We start from the raw sequence: 20,146 nt of genomic DNA on the forward strand, positions 1-20,146 counted from the left end.
CGCGTTGGCGCACTTGTCAAATTGCGGCTGCACGTGCTGTCTCTGGCACGTATCGGAGGTTTGCCAGATCACACTGCTCGTGCAGCAGAGACTGCTATATCTAGCTCATAATGATTGTTTATCCTTTGGGGCCTGATAATAACTAGGACAAAATACCTGTGTATGTGTCAATGAATGTATCAAAATCATTAGGATCTTATAAGAAGGCAAATCTCACCAGGCAGTTTGTGCCGTTGTGATGGAGGAAACTTGGGAAGCATATAGGCTCTGCACTATGTAAGTGAATCCTCCCTCATGAAGTTTCTCTCAAGCTGGAGAAATAGAGTAAGGTCTGTCATGAGCATAGACAAAGGAATAGTTCAATGATAGTTTGAGCAAGGATGTTTTAATTTATTTTAGGTTATTATTTTAGTTAATTATTTTAACCTGTTAGTTAGCAAGCATTCTTCCAGTAAGTAAACAATCAGTGACCGCTTTCTGCCCTTTCATAAGGAGCACATTCAGACATAAAGTAGGTCACCTAATAGTCTAGGACAACTATGTTAATGTATGCTTTTTCACTCCCAAAAAGCATTGGTGTGTTTATCTGAGTTTTTACTCAGATGTACGAGGGCACAGCAGCTTCCCCAAAAATGTTTTTGCTGAATCCATGACTAAACAAAATACACATTGACAAATGTCTGTAGGCCAACACTAGACTTATTGGCCTTAGAATGGTAAAATACAGACCTTTCAGAGTATTTCCTAGTATTTGAGTTGACCTTGAAGAAGCTAAACTAATATTCCTTGTTGCAGCAAATGAGTGGATCATTTCCAGGGTGTTAAAACATTTTAGCCGAGGTAACCTTTAAAAAATGTCTGAAAGCTTCTTTACCTTGAGTACAGTGACCCATTGTAACTGCCATGATGTGTAGCCAGTTCTTAAAACTTTTTATTACATTTTTCAACCTCTGCATACATATCAAGAAAATACATACAGAACAGCACTCTACCTTGGCACCAAAGGTAGAGAAAATAAACAACTGAAAAGACACCCCCCCTCCCCCCCCAACCCACTGCAGACATTGACATATCCTTAAGCAGTTCTTAATGTTGCCTCAGTTCTCCAGCATATGAGTCCCAGTCACAATTCGTGAGTAACTCTTAAGTACCAAGAGGCATAAAGAAACCTATTCACAAACTGTGGTTTGTAGTGTCTAAGAACAGTACAAAACAGTAATTTGACAAAAAAAGATCCAAGTTAACAAAAGTGTTTTGCTTTTGACTAGACTGCAGCAACAGGGTTATTGCAGAACTTTTCTGTAAGAAATTGGGTTGATGGTTTACTGGGGTGTGAGCCCTGGTGAAGCAACAACCACTGTCCTGGTCTGTTAGGCAAATGCCAACCCTAAATGAACCTGTGTTCAACCCTCTGGTAGTTTGGCACATAGCAGGCAGGCTCACGTTAGAGGCAATTAATTATGTTTGTTAATTTAGCTTAGTATATTTAGCTTAGTATATTTATCTTGCTTCTACCGGATGACTGAACAAAGTATGATGACACCACCCACCTTCTTACCTACACCTTGGAGAACCTACATTTTCTTGGAAACAATGGAAGAATGTTTTCTACCTGTATATTTTCAATAGCAGGAGACAAATATGGTCCAACTAAGAAGCAGGCAATCCTTTTACATCATCTAGGGGCTGAAGGAAGGAGAGTATATGGTGACTTGCCTGAGATCATTAGGCATTGGAGATGCTCATACTGCAAATGTTTATGAAGTGTCCTTAATGATGCTTGGTAAATCATTTACTTCAAAAGTAAGCATTGCTATTGAAAGGTATATTTGTTTTGCGTACCCAAAGAGTGGATGAAAACATTTTGACTCATGTAGGAGAACTAAAAGGCTTAGTTGTTTCTTGCCAGTTCCAAGATCTGACTGATAGTCTGATTAGGGTTAAAATTGTACGTTGTACAAACAAACTGGTAAAGGAAAACCTATCAGCCAATTATTTACACTTGGAAGAGAGAACCCAAATTGCGAGAAGCATGGAAGATGTTGTAATATGGATTAACAAAATGGACAATGGTAAAAAGGGAAGTTAAAGAAGAGGTAGGTGGAGTGAAAGGAATAGATAGGAAAAAACAAGTTAAAATAGGTGGAACTGATAATGAGACAAAATGGAATGACTAGTGGTGAAGGGTACGTAGCAAACAAAGCATTAGGAAATGAAAGAAAATAAATTGTTTTCTAAAGGTGCGGTAGTCAAGGGCATATTACCTCTAGCACCAGTTGTGGAGCTAAGAATGTTATTTGTAGGAGTTGTGGCAAAAGAGGGCATTTAGCCTTTGTGTAGGACGAAAGGGAGAAAACAAGGAGTCAAGACAGTAGATAATGTATGTGAAAATATAAAGGAAGTGGTATTATCAATAGAACATGTTGAAGAATCTGTGCAAAGTGGAAATGTTAGCAAACAGGAAAACAGGATGACAAGGTGAAGATGGAGAGAAGTGGGAGAAACTACATTGTGATGGGAATTTTGATGAAAAGAGAATTTGAGTTTTGGTAGGTTCATGTAGTCTATTCACACTCATTGGAATGAATATTTATGAGGAGCAGTTTAAAAGACGTTTAGAAGATCTCCAAGTATCTGACATGAAGGCAGTTATAGATAGCAGCAGGAGAATAATTGTGGGGATGAGATGGATTATCATTGCATGCAAGAATTGTGACGTTCGAGGAAGGATGTGTATAACAAAGATGGGCTCGAATCCTCTTGGGTGGCGGCACCATAAGCATATGAACGTTGTGTTGGATCCTAATGCGAAGGAACCGGTTATGACAGAGTATAATGAAAGCGAGGCGATAACACTGAATTTTCCTCAGGTTTTTTTCATAAGTTAGGATTTATGAAGGGTTTCACCCATAGATTAATTGTGGGGAAAAAAAAGCTGTTCCTATGGTGTACAAAGTAAGACCAGTGCTGTTTGAGGAGCCATTAAAAAAAAAAAAAAAAAATTGGATACATTAATGGCAGAAGGGATCATAGAACCCATCGAGTTATCTAAGTAGTTATCTACAGTGGTGGTAGCTCTGAAGAATGGATGAAAAATACTTCAATGTATAGATTTACGCGATTTGAACAAGAGTATATGGGTGAACAGACAAGCATTGCCAAATATATCTGAAATGTTAAGTATGATGGGAGGAGGAAAATGGTTCATTGTTTTGACATGTCATCGGCATACCGCAAAGTAAATGTATATAAAGTCAAGACCATTAACATCATTTGACACACCCTTGGGGCCATGTAGATATTGGATGCTATTCGGCCTTGCCTTGGCTGTTTTGATGCAGAGGATGTTTCAGGGCATGAAAACAGGTTCATGTTTCCAGGGTGACATCTTGGTAGTTGAAAAATCAAAAATTTACCATAATGAGGTGTTGAGAGAAGTTTTTGACAAAGAATTGAAAAATGAGATTTAACTACAAAAAGGGAGAAATGCCTGTTTAAAAAAAAAAAAAAAAAAAAAAACTGGTGGACTTTTTAGGTCATTAAATTTCAGAAACTGGAATTAAACCAAAGAAAAGTATCATCAAACCTATATCTGAAGTTCCTAGACCGCAAAATAAGCAACAATTCAAATCCCTTTTGCGTCTTGCTGAATATTGTTCTAAGTGTGTATGTAATTTTGCTGAGACGGTAGAACGTACGCAGTGGTTATTGAAGGGATAAGAATGTGTTTGAGTGAGGGTGAGAACGCATTTGGAGAAATCAAAACAATCCATCGTTAAGTCACCATCATGTCATTTTAATGTAAATAATAAAACCAAGGTCACCACTGAAGCTAGTAATGTTGGATTGGTAGCTATACAATCACAAAGGGTGAACGGACAGGAAAGAATAGTGGGATTTGTGTCCAGGAGATGGCAAGAAGCGGAACAATTCTATTTTACAATTATGAAGGAGGCCTTGGCTTGTTGATAAATTATTTCAGAAACTACGTGTGGGGGCTAACCCTTCACTGTTCAAACAGACCATAAACCAGTCCTCCACATATTTAAATGTGGCAAGGGATTGGAAAGTGGTGTGACGCAAAGGATAACTAGGTGGTTGTTGTCTGTGATGGGTTTTATTGTTGTAGTAGAGTAAGTTATAGGTAAGAAAAATGTTGTAGCAGGCTATTTATCCCATATGCTGCTGGTTGAGAGTCTGTATATTGAGAAACAAGAAGAGTTGGAAGTGGTGAGTATGTGTGATGGGGTGAATTTACACTAACAGAAAATGATTGGCAACAAGCTGTAGCAGAGGATGAAACCTATGCAGAATTGAAGCGCCTTATAAGTGGGGGTTCGAATCAGGATGTCTGAGAGAGCGCAGTAATGCGGTCATACAGGGTGGTCAAGGATGAACTAAGCATTTTGTGGATCCAAGGTGTTGAGATGTAATCGTATTGTTCCGCCAGGAAAATTGAGGTCAAGATTGATTTGAAATCTGTCATGAAGGACATTTGGGAAGTAGCAAGACTAAAAGAAGGTGAAGGCAAATTGTGTTGGTGGCCAAGTATGGATGGAGAGGTGAAAGTGGAATGCAGTTTTGTTTCTTCTATGATAATGGAATTTTTAAAACAAATGGGTATCAGATGCGAGAAAGTTGCATTATATAGGCCACAGAGTAATGTCTTTGTCGAGAGATTGAACCGTATTATAACGGAGAACATTCAGCTTTCAATATCTAATGGTTTGTTATGGAACAATCAGTTGGCTGAAATGTTCTGGGCCCATAGAATTACTCCACATTCCGACAGGAGTAGCACCATTTATTGGTGTCAAAGGAGGAAACCAGCCACCAAGGAATCACCAGTGTGGTTACAGGACAAGAAACAAGTGTGGGTTGATGGGAAAGTCATGCAGAGAAAGGTGGAATAAAAACAGAAAATGAACAAATTGGAGTATGATAAAAAGAAGGGTGTGAAGAATTCACATTGGCGTTGTGGAGACTGTGTGGTGACAAGGACGTTTGGCCTAGTAAAGAAAGGTGAGACTAAATACCTTACACCTCGCAAAATAATAGAAGTAAAGAAAAATGTTGTATTGGAAGATAGGAAGGATTGTAGTTTTGAAAGTTTGAGCAAAGTAGGTAGACCTAATGAATAGGAAAGAGATACATTTCTAAGTATTTAAAATGTAGAATGTTTAATAATTAATATGAGTGTAAATGGGGCAAGATGTTTAGGAATGTTTATGATGGAGTGTAGAATGGTGGGCGCTGAGGATTCCCGAGGTGGGCAGTTCTCTGCTGTCAGCCAGCTGGAAGTCACAGTTCCTCCAACTAAATAAAGATTGAACATACAGGCCTGCGTGATTACTACAACCCTTTTCCTTTTGACCTCTGTCCTTGAACAGACAGAAAATGTGTTACAATAAAATCAAGATTTAAAAGCCTCTTCATTACTCATTCACTTTCTGAATGAACCTAACACCTGTTCCTTCTAGCTTAAGGTCACTTGCAGAACGGATGAGTAGGTGCTAAAAATAGCTCGACCTGATAAAATCAGACTTGCCTTAGAGAGTAGATTTTTCGATTCCTTAGAATGCTGCCATAACTTGTTGCAGTTTGCTGTACTGCGTGGTACAAGGGAAAAGTGGATTTATTTACAGGACAAGCATATTTATAAAGCAATCTGTCCCATGGGCAAGTAGGTTTGTTTTGTTAAATTGCACACCCCTGAGTAGTCAAGAACACAAATGTTTCCATGACTTTGTTTGGTCTTCTGTTTTCCTTGTCTTACCAGTGATCAACATTGTAGTATTTATATGCTTGGGCAGGTCACCTAGAATTAAGAATGTAGAGCCTAAGTGTGAACAGAATTGGACAGTTGGAAGCTGACTCTGGTGGTGACTGGCACTTTTGTTTTTTGCTACTGATCTTGAATAAAAGAATGTGCTAATATCACATATATGTGAGGGTACTTTTTTGTTACAAACGTTTGTTCCGCATAAAAGGGCCTCCAGTTTCATAGAGGTGCCCACTTATTTTACCTAGGTATTAAGTGATTGAGCAATCCTGTGCTAAGACACTAGTGTTAAATTCATAGCCAGACATTTAAAATTGGATGGTGTCCAGTGTAATTATGACTTGTCCATAATCATAGAAATGGGGACATTAAAGTGGAAGTAGGCAGAGGTGGTGTAGGTAGGTGGGAATATCGGATTTGTTGAAAATTGATAGGCCGCCCTGACAAAGAGGAGAATGGTGTGAGGTTTACTAACAAACAGGAGAATGCTATATGAATATGATAATACAAAGCACTGCGTGCCATACACTTAGCCTCCCCTTTTATCATTGACTTAGTGACACTGCTTGTTTCAGACAGCAAAACTTAAAGGCCAGTCAACAAGAGGGCTAGTTCCGCACATATCATTTTAAAACAGTACTGAGAAGGCATCTGGGTATTCTTTTAAATTGGTGATGTCGGCGATAACTTATATTTGCATTGCCTTCTCCTGTTCCTCTGTCGGAGTTTCTGTGAGCATCTGCCACTGGGGACTTTCTATAGACGTATTCATCTGAATTGTACATGCTGTTTTTGCTGTTCATCTGACTTTTAGATGCAGATTCCTTACTGTAGAATTGTCCCCAAGTGTCAGACTGAATCAAGAATTTTTTTCGAGCAGTACCCATGTGTGCTGGTAGATAGTGTAGTTTGGCTCCACATGGCATGCTCAGCACCGGAAGTGATGAGTACCATCCCAGCATGCGGATATCAGTTCTTCTGTGTATGCGCCAGTCAGTGCAGATCTGAACAGCTACCTCCAGTCATTTTTTGCTGACTTTTTTTGACAGTTTTTATGTGTGTGTGTGTGTGTGTGTGTGTGTGTGTGTGTGTGTGTGTGTGTGTGTGTGTGTATATATGTGTGTGTATATATATATATATATATATATATATATATATATGTATGTGTGCGTGTGTGTATATATATATATATTTCTGATGGATACAACTACCTGTGGATTCCTCACCTGATGAATACTCCCATGGCGCCAGCATTTGACGGAAATCTTCTTCCTAGTCTCTGCACGTCGACGAGGACGTCACTCTAGCCCACGCGACGCCGTCTGACGTCATACAGGCAATAAGAAGTCCTCGCCGACGTGCCGATGACAGTTCCCTTTTTTCCGTGCATTCGAAACGGTTATCTTCGAGGGAGTTACTGTTACCTTCGTGGTTACAGTGTATTGTCTGCTGCGTAGTCTTCTCTGCGGTAACAATGTCTCAGAGGAAGTCGGGTTTCAAGCCCTGTCGAGAGTGTGGGGGCAAGATGTCAGTTACAGATCCTCACTCCGACTGTCTATGGTGTTTGAGCTCCGACCACGACGTCTCGACTTGCGATTCATGTCAACACATGAATCCGAAGGCCCTCAAAGAGCGCGAGGCCAAGTTATTTATGGCAAAGTCAAAGAAGAAGGAGAAACATCATAAGAAGTCTTCTTCGCTAAGGTCTCACCGGCGTCATCGAGACTCCCGGCGCCGTAGAGACTCACGACGTCACTCCAGCAAGGAGTCTCGTTCGAGGTCACCTTCGGCTCGGCGTCGGAGGACTTGGGAGGTCAGCCCCACGGTCACGCCGCATCCATCGACGCCGTTGCCCTCTCCGGCGTCACCGACTTCACCTGGTCAGGCGTCAGTGATTGAGGTGGTGCAGCCTCTTGTGTTTTCTCCGGCGTCGCAGACGTCGAGGCCGGCGTCGGGGTCGCCCTCGATCCAGGCACCCCAGTATCCGGCTTTTCCCACTCCTGGAGCCGATAGTACCGCGTTTCTTAATGCGATGTATACCATCTTTCAGCAGATGGCTCCAGGAGCTGCTCCGGCTGGTCCTTCGGGGCCCTTGGCCTTTTCGTTGGGTGATCCTGCGCCTCTTCGGCCGGCACCCTTTATGCCCTTTCTCCCTTTTGGGAATGTGGGCTCGGCGCCGGTGCCGGCGTCGGTGGCCGTTCCGGTGGCTTCGGATGTTTCGGCCCCGGAGGTTGCCCCTCCGTCGAAGTCAGGATTTTGCCCTGTGACTCCGGTTGGTCCATCGGCTCCAAGACCTCGTCCTCCGGCTCCTGCCTCGGCGCCGAAGCTGCCTGTGGCGCCGGACGCGGCGTCAGATGCTTCTGGAGATCGGCGCCGTTCTTCGACGTCGGCGGAGGCCATGTCGACTCCGCGTATCGAGGAGAGACTTCATTCGAGGAGGCGTGCTCTCCGTCTTTTAGAAGAGCAAGAGTACCAGCGAGTCCTAGAGGAGGGAGAGATTGAGGACTCTGGAGACGGACTGCATGGTCTGGATACAGCCAGTGGGCTGGACACTTCCCCTGAGTGGGACCTTTCATCTCCAGGGGAATATACGGAGGAGGCTGCTTCCTTTCATGCTGTGGTGAGGAAGGCAGCGAGCTTTTTGGACCTGCCTTTGCCGGTGGCAGAGGCAAAGCAGAATTTGCTGACAGAGGTATTGCATCCGGCCTCTGCTGCAGCTGAGCCTCTCTTGCCATTTAATGAGGCTTTGCTGGATTCGGTGTTGGAGGTGTGGAAGAAGCCGGTGTCTTCCTCGGCCGTTCATAGGGCTGTGGCCAGGAGGTATCGAGCTGCACCATCTGACCCTGGCTTTCTCTCTAGACACCCTACGCCGGAGAGCTTGGTGGTGCAAGCCTCCTGTTCCTCAAAGTCAGCGCCTGGTTCCTTCCCGACGGTGCCTGGAGACAGAGACTCCAAGAAACTGGATGCGCAGTCCAAGAAAATATTTTCGTCATGCAGTTTGGCGTTGAAGGCCACCAACGCCACGTGCATTCTGGGGAGGTACATCCATGCGCTGATGGATGATATTTCGTCTTCATTCACGGAGCTTCCCCAGGGTCTTTTGGATGTGGTCTCGGACGCCCAGGCTGCCGCGACCCAGATTATCCAGTCTGGGCTGGACACGACCGACTCGGTGGCCAGGGCGATGGGCACGGCTGTGGTGGCAAGAAGACAGGCCTGGCTCCGAAACTCAGGGTTCTCTGCGGATGTGCAGTCGACCCTGCTGGACCTCCCGTTTGATGGGGACAGACTGTTTGGAGCCAAGGCAGATTCAGCCTTGGAACGATTTAAGGAGAGCAGAGCCACAGCCAAATCGTTAGGACTGCAAGCTCCTTCTTCCTCTGCCTCTTCTAGAATTTTCAGGAGGTTTCGGGGATTTGGGCGTGGCTCTTATTCCTCTTCCTTTCGGGGGAGGTTCCAGCAACCCGCCTCTTCCCTCCCCTATAGGTCATTTAGAGGGAGGGGGAGGGGTGGGGTCCGTACCAGAGGAGCCTCTCAACAGCACTCTGCCTCTTCCTCGTCCTCTGGAGGGGTGCAGCAGGGGAAGCAGCCTTAGGCTTCCACCGTTTCCCACTCACTCCTCTCCTGTAGGGGGCAGATTACAGCGTTTTCTCCACAAGTGGAAGTCTATCACAACGGACACTTGGGTTCTCGGCATTGTGGGAAAAGGCTACGCCCTTCCCTTTCGGGAGTTCCCGCACCTCATCCCGCCCCGCCCATCTTATTGTTCAGAAGAACACCTCCTGTTGCTAGAACAGGAGGTTCAAGTCCTCCTTTCAAAGGGCGCGGTAGAGTTGGTCCCAGAGCAGGAAAAGGGTCGAGGTTGTTACTCAAGATACTTCCTGATTCCCAAAAAGGATGGTCAGTTGAGACCAATCCTGGATCTGAGGATCTTGAATTGGTTCCTCAAACAGGAAAAGTTCAAGATGCTGACCCTAGCACAGGTGCTTTTGGCGTTGAACAAGGAAGATTGGATGGTGTCTGTCGACTTGCAGGATGCTTACTTTCATATCCCGATACTCAAGTCGCACAGGAAGTATCTCCGGTTTGTGGTAGGGTCGCAGCACTATCAGTTTGCGGTCCTCCCGTTTGGTCTTACTTCAGCACCTCGAGTCTTCACAAAGGTGATGTCAGTGGTTGCGGCGGAGCTCAGAAGGAAGGGGATAGCAGTATTCCCTTACTTGGACGACTGGTTGATCAAAGCCAAGTCCCCGGAGCTTGTGTCGCATCATCTGCAGTCAACAACCCAGTTGTTGTTCGACCTGGGCTTTTCGGTGAACGTGCCCAAATCTCACCTGGAGCCCTCTCAGCGCCTCCTGTTCATAGGGGCAGTACTGGATACAACATTGAGTCGAGCCTTTCCTCCGCCTCAGCGGATTCAAGATATTCAGGAATTGGTTCCAATGTTTCGAAATGGAGCGGTAGTTCCAGTCCTCAAGGTCCTTCGTCTGCTCGGTCTGTTCGCCTCCTGCATTCTGTTGGTCACGCATGCTCGCTGGCACATGAGGGCTCTTCAGTGGTGCCTCCGAAGGCAGTGGTCTCAACACAAGGGAGATTTAGAAGGTACTGTCAAGATCTCCAGAGATGCTGCTGTGGAATTGAAGTGGTGGATTGCGGGCAACAATCTTTCACAGGGGAAGCCGTTCGCGCAGTCGCCACCAGTGGCCACGGTGATAACGGATGCCTCCACCCTAGGATGGGGAGCTCATCTGGGGGATCTGGAGATCAAAGGGCTTTGGTCTCCAGAGGAACAGGTGTTTCATATCAATCTGTTGGAGTTACGGGCTGTACGTTTGGCTCTCAAGGCCTTCCTCCCATCCCTTCGTGGTCAGTCGGTACAGGTCCTGACGGACAATACTACCACGATGTGGTACATAAACAAACAGGGAGGAGTAGGGTCGTACCTTCTCTGCAGAGAAGCTCTTCGGCTATGGTCCTGGGCAAAGGACCATCAGATTTGCTTGGTGGCAAATCATCTGGCCGGGGTCTTGAATGTACGTGCGGACAGTCTCAGTCGCCAATTCTCGGCAGACCACGAGTGGCGTCTCCATCCAGATCAAGTCTGTTTAATCTTCCAGATGTGGGGGTTTCCTCGGATAGATCTGTTTGCCACTCGGGAGAACGCGCATTGCCCGTTATTCTGCAGCCTCCAGTATCCGATGCAGGGAGCGTTGGGGGACGCGTTTCAGATAACCTGGTGCGACCAGTTGCTTTACGCGTTTCCCCCCATACCCTTGATTCCTCGAGTGTTGAGGAAAATTCGCCAAGACCGGGCCCAAGTCATCTTAATAGCTCCGGATTGGCCAAGGAGGGTATGGTACTCCGACCTTCTCCAACTCTCACTGTGCCCTCCGCTCCGTCTCCCTCTCAGGGCAGACCTCCTCTCGCAGGGGCAGGTTTTACACCCCAACCTCCAGAGTCTGCACCTACATGCTTGGAGATTGAACAGGGCAACCTGAGTTCCTTCTCTCTCCCACCTGATGTAGTGGATGTTATCTTAGCGGCCAGGCGACACTCCACTAAATCTATCTACGCTAATAGGTGGTCTAATTTTGTTATGTGGTGTGGAGAGAGACAGATTGATCCCTTACATGCTCATCTGTCACATGTTTTGTCTTTTGCACTGTCTCTAGCGCAGAAAGGTTGTGCAGTAGCTACCATTAAGGGTTATTTGTCGGCCTTGTCAGCCTTCATTTGTCTTCCAGACCAACCATCGTTATTTAAATCCCCTATTGTTCTCAGATTCTTGAAAGGTCTTCTGAATCAATATCCTCCAAAACCATTCGTTATGCCTCAATGGGATTTGTCCTTGGTCCTGACTTTCCTTATGGGGTCCCCTTTTGAGCCTATGCATTCTTGCCCCTTAAGGTATTTGGCTATTAAAACAGTATTCCTGGTAGCTATAACATCTGCAAGGAGAGTGAGTGAGTTGCAGGCCTTATCGGTTAAACCCCCTTATATAACGTTTTATGGGGATAAGGTGGTGTTGAGGACCAAGGCTGCTTTCCTTCCGAAGGTTGTTTCACCCTTCCATTTGGCTCAGACAATCACTTTGTCCACGTTTTATCCTCCGCCTCATCCTTCAAAGGAGGAAGAAAGACTACATCGCCTGGACCCAAAAAGGGCGTTGAGCTTCTATATCGACAGAATGAAGGATATCAGGCTGGAGGATCAGCTGTTTGTCGGATACGTAGGCAAGAGGAGAGGAAAGGCAGTCCACAAGAGAACACTCTCCAGGTGGGTTGTTCTTTGCATTAAAATCTGTTACTCTTTGGCAAAGAAGGATCCGCCTGAGGGCATTAGAGCTCACTCCACCAGAGCTAAGTCGGCCTCTTCGGCCTTGGCCAGGGGTGTTCCTGTGGTTGACATCTGCAAGGCCGCAACTTGGTCGTCCCTTCACACTTTTGTGAAACATTACTGTTTGGACTCTGAGGTCAGAAGGGACGGTCATTTTGCACGGTCAGTGCTGCAGGATTTCTTGGTTTGACCATTTAGGCACCCACCGCCGGGCGTGGTACTGCTTTGGGACTCTATTCATCAGGTGAGGAATCCACAGGTAGTTGTATCCATCAGAAGAACGAGTTACTTACCTTCGGTAACGACTTTTCTGGTGGATACATTAGCTACCTGTGGATTCCTCACGGTCCCACCCGCCTCCCCGTTGCCTTTTTGGTCTCTCCAAGCAATCCTTGAGTGTGCTCCTTTTGGTCTTCAAAGTTGCAATACATTTTGCATGTATGATATTTGTATATATGTGTATATTTATATATAAATCTATATATATATTGGGTATATACATGATTCGTATGTATAAATATATTTAATTGTTTAGAAAAAGGTTATATTAAATCTACAGCTATTTTATTGCAATGTTGTGTGATTTACAATATTAAGAGATGTTGCTTTGCTCTTTCATTGCATTGGGTTATTATTATTATTCTCATGCACGTAAAAAATGTTGGTACTGTCATCGGCACGTCGGCGAGGACTTCTTATTGCCTGTATGACGTCAGACGGCGTCGCGTGGGCTAGAGTGACGTCCTCGTCGACGTGCAGAGACTAGTAAGAAGATTTCCGTCAAATGCTGGCGCCATGGGAGTATTCATCAGGTGAGGAATCCACAGGTAGCTAATGTATCCACCAGAAAAGTCGTTACCGAAGGTAAGTAACTCGTTCATTTTTTCTATTGGTGTGGCAGGTGTGGCAACTAGGAAAGCTGGCTTCAAGCCCTACAGCGCCTGTCACCAACCAATGTCTTTCATGTAGGCTAGTCCCACACCCTGCCTTCCATTTACTCTCTGCCACAACCCTCTAAAGAAGCGGAGTGACTCCACTGACTGGACCTAAAAAGAGCGTCCTTTTACCTTGACTGCACGAAAGTGTTCTGGATGGACGAGCAACTTCCTGGGGTATGTCAGAACAAAGAAAGGGATTGCTGTGCAGAAATGGACCAGGTCACAATGGATTGTACTATGCATTAAGATCTGCTAAGCATTCACCGAGAAGCAACCCCCTGTAGATTTGCATGCGCATTCCACCACTGCTGACTGCAGCCACTGCATTAGCATGTGGAATTCTGGTCCTGTACATCTGCCAGAGTTTCTCAACACATATTCATGAAGTATTACTGCCTGGACGGTTGGGTCCTTTGGTACAAGCACTTTGATTGTTCAGTCCTGCTGGACTTTCTAGTGTGAAACAGTTTCGCATACCCACCTCAAAGGGAGGTATTGCTTGGTTATCTATTGTGAGGTAAGGATTCTGCGACTAGAACTCTCAGTAACGCTTTATCTGTTAGAGACACCATTTAGCTGAAGATTCCTTGCTGACCCACTCATCCCTCCCACACACACTCCCACACACACTGCCACACACACTCCCACCAGTTTTTCACACCAGTGGTCAGTGTTCTTCACGGCTCTGTGCTTCTGGCACTGAAAGTCATGACAAGAATCGGGCGTCTGCGTGCTGGAGTGGTGCCAATATAGCCACCATGGCAGTCACTTTCTGGATCAAAAAAGAAACCGCCCATTTCAGACTTGTACACCATTTATCCTTCCCTGAAAGAGTGTCAGTCAATGATGGAATCAACCCAGAGGCATGCTTACTGGGGTATTCAACAGCAGAGAATGTCATAGATTTAGTAAGGTGGGCCGGTAGAGGTCCCTCATGGCAAAAGCAGGCATTGTCTGCCTTCTCCCGGTACACCGCAAAAGCTACCACTTCCTAGGTTTCCAATTTGAAGGTCAGACTTATTTTGACAGTGATGCCAATGTGCTGCTCAGTATCTTGCTTTTTCTTCGAATGGTCTAGCCCATACTTAGTGTGCCCTGCACAAGCAATACCTGGTAGGAGGCAAGCTGCATTACCTCAAGTACTCTGCTTGTGGAACAGGCAAGGACAAGCGAGGGCGCACTGGGGGCATTCCACGAACTAGCCACAGAACTAGGTGTGTTGCTGACAGAAGACCATACAAGATGGTAGGCCCAGCAATAGTGGGAAAGGATTTGAGAGAAATGTGCTGCAAATAGAAAGCTGCACACCAGGAACTGCAAAGGCTAATGGGCAAGGAGAACTTATCAGCCAAGGTGTTAACAGTAGAGGGCGAGTTTTTGCCAGGTTTGACAAAGCTGACTGCTGGGTTATGGAAGAAACATAACCAGGTTACATGGGGGGGGGGAGGGGTGGGGATGAACACGTGTGAAGCACTAACTGGCAATGTGGCACGCATTCCTGGAAGATTTGACTGGATTGCAAATATGGAGAGAAGTATGGGTGACCATTAGACAAATGGCCCTTTTCATGGATTCAGTAGAAAGCCAAGGTTTTGGAGCAATATTGAGAAGGACATGGTGCCTGGGGAAGTGGGCAAGAAGGTGAGAAGAGCTGGGCGTCACTAAAAAATCACCCTTCTAGAGTTGTTGCCCATAGTAGTGGCCCTGACTTTCTGGCAGAAAAGGCTCAAGGACCTGAATCTCACCCTCTGGTCTGAGGTGATGTATGCAATAGACAGTGGGGTGGCCAAATGTTCTAATATACTGAGCTACATGGTGAAAGTGCAGTTGGAGGGGAACCTAGACATAAAGGTAAGACACGTCCCCGGGGTTAAGAACTCGCAAGCAGATGTGCACTGGTTTCCAGATGAGAACTTTCACAAAACTAGTACTAAAGCTAGGACAGCAGATGACCCCTTTCCTGGAAGCTGTGAGGGAGTTGGCAGAGCGAACTTGTCAAATCTGATAACACATACATTCACACTCAGTTCGACAAAGTGCAATGGGAAATATACAGACACTGTAATGCAGGTAGCAGGGCTGCGGTCACTGGGGGACACAGAAGGCACAGCCAGAGTGGTGGCAATATTGATCAAATGGGCATACGACAAAAAAAAAAGCCCGTCATGGGCACAGGCTCACATAGCAGAAGTAGCGCATTTTGCCAAATTAGTCTCTGGGAAGGATCCTACCGCATCCCACAATGTATGGACGGCAGTGAAGGGCTGGAAGCACCTGGAGGGGAAGAGGCAGGAGAAGAGCCTACCCATAGACTTCAGAAGGCTGCCCCGGATCATGGACGCACTTGAATTAGTAGCCCTAGATGCGTTAGAAGTCTCCCCTTATAAGGCAGTGTTTGCTACAGGATTTTCTTTCAGGGTAAACAAGCTAGGGCTCCAGCTGAAAGGGAGGCAGGTACAACATGCCACAAGCAATGGATGTCAAACCAGGCAGAGCACAGGTTGACCTACTATTGAGTAAAACAAAAACAGGCCGGTAAGGGTAACTGGGTAAAATTGCATTGCTTGGCAGATCCCAAATACTACCCAGTGTGCTGCTTGTATTCCTACATGGCATCGTGACCTGCAGGGGGACTATTGTTTAGGAACGGGGCCTACTGAACAAATTTCAGTTAACTGCAGTAATGTGCAACTCCCTTAGGTGGGTTGACCTACCGGCATCTCTATTTGGGTCCTACTCATTCAGCACAGGATATCAGAAGCAGGGATCAGAGCGATGGGCAGCTGTCCTGCCAACACTTACAAGACGTATGTGAAACCTGAACTCTCATGACCGTGCCGAACACTGGGAATGTGCAGTTCGATGATGGTGATTATTCTCTTAGCAGGGGACTGGCACAGGACGGCTTGAGTTGTGGATCACACATTTATCCACCGGCTGCAGGCTTGAGGGGAACCACAGACTCTTTGGATGGGCATGGCCGCTAGAGACCACCAGCACAAGATGGTGGGGCGCTCCAAGCATCGATCAATCTGCTGTTTGCCCCAGATGTAGATCATTAGACTTCCTCCTCGTGTCATAAGACAACGTCAGTTCTCACTTATATTAAAAAAAACAAAAAAAAAACTATTCAAAGCTCTTCCTCTGCTGAATTCTTCACAAGTTAGTCTAATTTTCGAATGATCCCAGTCGTTGTGAATAATCCCAACCAGGGATGTTGTATAACAGTATGACAAGGCTCCCTGGTTTCTCCTCTATAGAGCGGCAAGGGAGATGGACTGGGCGAATTGGATAATAGTTACAAATTCTTGGAAGCTAAATAAATGCACTTTGAATAATCTTTTTAATCATGTTGTAAGTAGAATGACCGTTTCGGACATCCGAAGGGATTTTATTTAGGACCGAACTAAGAAGACACATTTAACTTTATTTATTTTTTTGCAAACCTTAGATATGAGAGTGTTAACGCGCCCGTCTATGTCAATTTATACACATCAGGACTCGTTTTAGGTCGATGAATCTTTGGGCCCAGTGATGAGTCTCCGTAAGACGAGATAACCAATCAATAACATTGTTAAAGGTTAGCATCAAAATATATTTCGCCTTAACCATTAATGAACCTTCGGCGCAATCATTAGTTCTCAGACACAAATAACCACACCTTAAAGGATGATTTTGTGAATTTATTCCCTATTGATTACAATCTAATAATAAACGAATTAGTCTCAAAACCAAGAAGCATAAGAGCATAATCACAAAGTGACAACTGCGATAAGCTTTCAATAATGCAATGATCAGAAACATAAGATAGATGCGTCGACAAGAATAGATCACAGTGCATAATAATTCATAGGGTCTCAGTTCAGCATAGCTATATGTCAGTCACGTCAGTTCCGTCAGTCAAATGAACACCTCATATAACCTCGAATTAGCATTAACATGTGGGGCTTCATGTAAAACAATTTAGAACATCAATTTGGAAAACATCTAGTTAAGATCTCTATTCAAATTATACACAGCAGTTGGTACCTAGAAAGAAAAGGCAAAATAGATTTAATTAGTAATATTATTACCCTCCTCTCGACAGGTCAGCATACAGGATCAGTCTTAGTCTTCAGGACATCAGTTAGAATCACCGTCAGTCTGTCTAATTAAAGGCAAGGGACACTCTCCCCTTAAGGGGGAAAGTTAACAGGGCAGTCTATGGACAAGGATGGTTTTCTAAGTCTCAAGTCACCATATAGAATGACAGAGTTTCTGGATGCAATCAATATCATCCCCTACCTAATGCGTCTCGTCTCCCGTGTCATGGGTTTTTATTCCCTTTTGCGTGATACATTCCACCAAGATTCTATTGGTCAGTCACTACACCCCACTATTGGTAACCAATCAAATTATACATTAAGTAATGCATTTGCCATTTCTTGATATCTACTCAAATCCCAATTGGTCTTTATAATTGACGTTTTTCGTAGGTGGCATATCCGGGGTTACTTCACCATTTTGGCACACGTCTCGGGTCAAGAGTTCTCTTCTCCTCGCTTTATTGTCCTTGAAAGTGTCCATGTTTGTTTCGAAGCTTCATAATCCATACTAAAAAGCTACTAGCATGCGAATGGGAGAATTCCATAATGTTTCTATTAAGTATAGAAAAGATCAATCGCTGGGTCATGGTCGTTTGCAAGTCAGCATACTGGAGAAGCAGAAAAATACGCCTTTAATATGAGAGTTACCCAGCTAGTTCGCGACTCATGCTAACTTAAGATGTACGAGTTCTAATGAATGCAGTTTTAATCGTAATAATACATACAAATTATAAAATGATTATTTCTTCTATTTAGCAGTAGTGTACACAAGTGAATAATTCTCCACGTTTATTAATGCATTTCAATTATTAATGTTGTATTGTCAAATGTAAGCATTTCACGTCTATAATATGTAATATTTAAACTACGCTCTCTCAAGAGTTAACCTTACTTACATTAGCTTCTACACTACAACCGATTTTAATATTAAATGAAAGCCCTGAAGTGTCTTTGTAAAGCCAGCTAAACTTTTGTTCACACTTTCTGAAAGGCAAGCTAGTTACTTCCTCTTTGTCTGCCCCGATAAACGCTTGTAAAACTTGCAGCATTATAACGTCATAAATGGGCTGATGTCATCAGCATTATGTCTTCAGTGCCAGGCTAGGCAGTAAGCACTAGTCTGGCGAGAAAAAGGAAGCGATTTCAACATCTGCCATGTACCATCTGCCATATAGTGAACAGGTTTGTAATTGGTCTGCCACGTCTGATCTTTTTTTTCTAGAGTTCTTTTTGCTATAGTTTGTAATTGATTGACACTAAACACATCCAGTTTTGGCAAAAGTTGGTTTAATAGTTAACATTTTTAAAGACCTCATCTCGATGTATCAAAAGCGGACATTATGAAAAAGTAAACACTAAACGTTAGTGGAAATATTATTTAACCATGAAATGACAAAAAATGGAAGGGCTAAAGCAGATGGGCTTTAAGAGATGGTAAATATTTCAGAAGAACAACAAAATGTTAATTGGCAGTTTCCTGAAAGAAGGATTGGGTTGTTTATAGGTGAAGACTTTTACAGATATTTGGTTGCAACTCCTGTGTTAATATTTATTCAGCGCCAGAGAGGTTTTGAATTTCGGGTTTCACGTTCAGTTGCAGTGCAGTGTCTTTTCACTCCTCTTGTCTGCTGAAAACATTTTAGTGCGATAAGGAGGACTTTCTGCCTGTCTCTAGATCTTAAAATTAATTCTGCTGTCGGTGTAAGTCATTTAGGACCTGTGCGATGTTATCAGATGTCCTTTCGTTGCGCCATGACTTCATATATGCCTTTAGCAGGGTAGGAGAGGAATGCCAAAAGCCAGGCAGATTGATATTTACTTTGTTGATTTGGGACTCAAGAATCACCCTATTCCTTTTAGGGTGATCATTTTTGTAATGCGAGGTATCTTGTGAAAGCTAGAGCCCAAATCCAAATGATATTCTGATTGTATTCCTTCTAGTTCATTTTTTCTTTTCCACCATCCTTCTTATCCCAACCGTTGCATAATATTCGCAGAAAGAGCTAGTAACATTTGAAAATAGTGCATGTACCTAGCTCCCTGATTAGTTTAATATCTGAATATTTTGAGCCTGGAGTACATTTAGCATTTCATCGTCTGTCTTCCTTTACCATATCAATGGCAGCACCCCTAAATATCTCCAGTACGTCTAAATTTAACAGATTGGACTACTCTGTATACTTTTGCATTTTCTGTGACTTGCTAAATGCTTAACATGCACGTAATGTTCAGTCCCTGCTGCGAGTTTGTTAGGTAGATTCCAGAGCTTTAGGTTTTTCCTTCAATTGAGGGTGATAGTGTGGCCAAGCTTCAAACAGCTGGTGAGTTCAGGACAGGGATAAAAGGAGTATGCTTTTTATTAACATATTTGGTTTTAAGTGAGGTGGAACACCGGGTGTATAGTGGGTACATCATAAGAGTAGCTGACATAGGCTAGAGTAATATTCTCCTTTGTGATTGAGATTTGCTTTCCAAGCCATAAAATGTTATTTTGCCAAGGAATGGGCATTAGGGTGCAGGTCGGTGTTTTGGGTGATGAACGCACTCGAGTCTTGCGATCTGGTCTCTAATGCTTTATAGTGCCTTATTGTATGCAAACATGATGCCCACGGGATTCTTCTGCCAACATTGAATAACCTTAGATTTTATAATTGACCTTGTCTCTATTTTAAAAGAATGTACTACCGTTTTTGTTTTGAGCGAAAAGAGGTTTTTTTTTTAAATTTGTCTACTTAATGAGATTTCTCTTTTTTTTCAGATTTTCTATTTTGTACATACATTGTTTTGTATATACTGTATATGATGACTTCGGTGGGCAATGAACGTTCCCGGGGCACTCGGGAGAAGACACAAATTTCACCTCCACAGGCACAACCACAGAAACAAGTACAGGTAGGTATTATACAGTGTTGATCTTAAATGTTGTTGTTAATTGAATGTTTGAGAAAGTAGCTCAAAATACCCCTATTGGTGAATACTTCGAAAGCTATGCTTTATTTAGCATG

At 44.1% G+C, this 20,146-nt stretch overlaps 1 protein-coding gene across 6 annotated transcripts in view; it reads left to right on the forward strand.

Moving 5' to 3' along the window:
• The window catches only part of UBAP2 (ubiquitin associated protein 2), a 1,102,091-nt gene that overhangs the window by 73,329 nt on the left and 1,008,616 nt on the right, over window positions 1-20,146 (forward strand). For all 6 annotated transcript variants that reach the window (XM_069217098.1, XM_069217184.1, XM_069216796.1 and 3 more), the window contains exon 2: window positions 19,900-20,033. In XM_069217098.1, the coding sequence (XP_069073199.1) occupies window positions 19,941-20,033 (93 nt within the window). In that variant the 5' untranslated portion in view covers window positions 19,900-19,940. The remainder of the gene's footprint in view (window positions 1-19,899; window positions 20,034-20,146) is intronic.

Source organism: Pleurodeles waltl, chromosome 1_1 (genome assembly GCF_031143425.1).
Source record: "Pleurodeles waltl isolate 20211129_DDA chromosome 1_1, aPleWal1.hap1.20221129, whole genome shotgun sequence".
In the NCBI taxonomy this organism is placed as follows: domain Eukaryota; kingdom Metazoa; phylum Chordata; class Amphibia; order Caudata; family Salamandridae; genus Pleurodeles; species Pleurodeles waltl.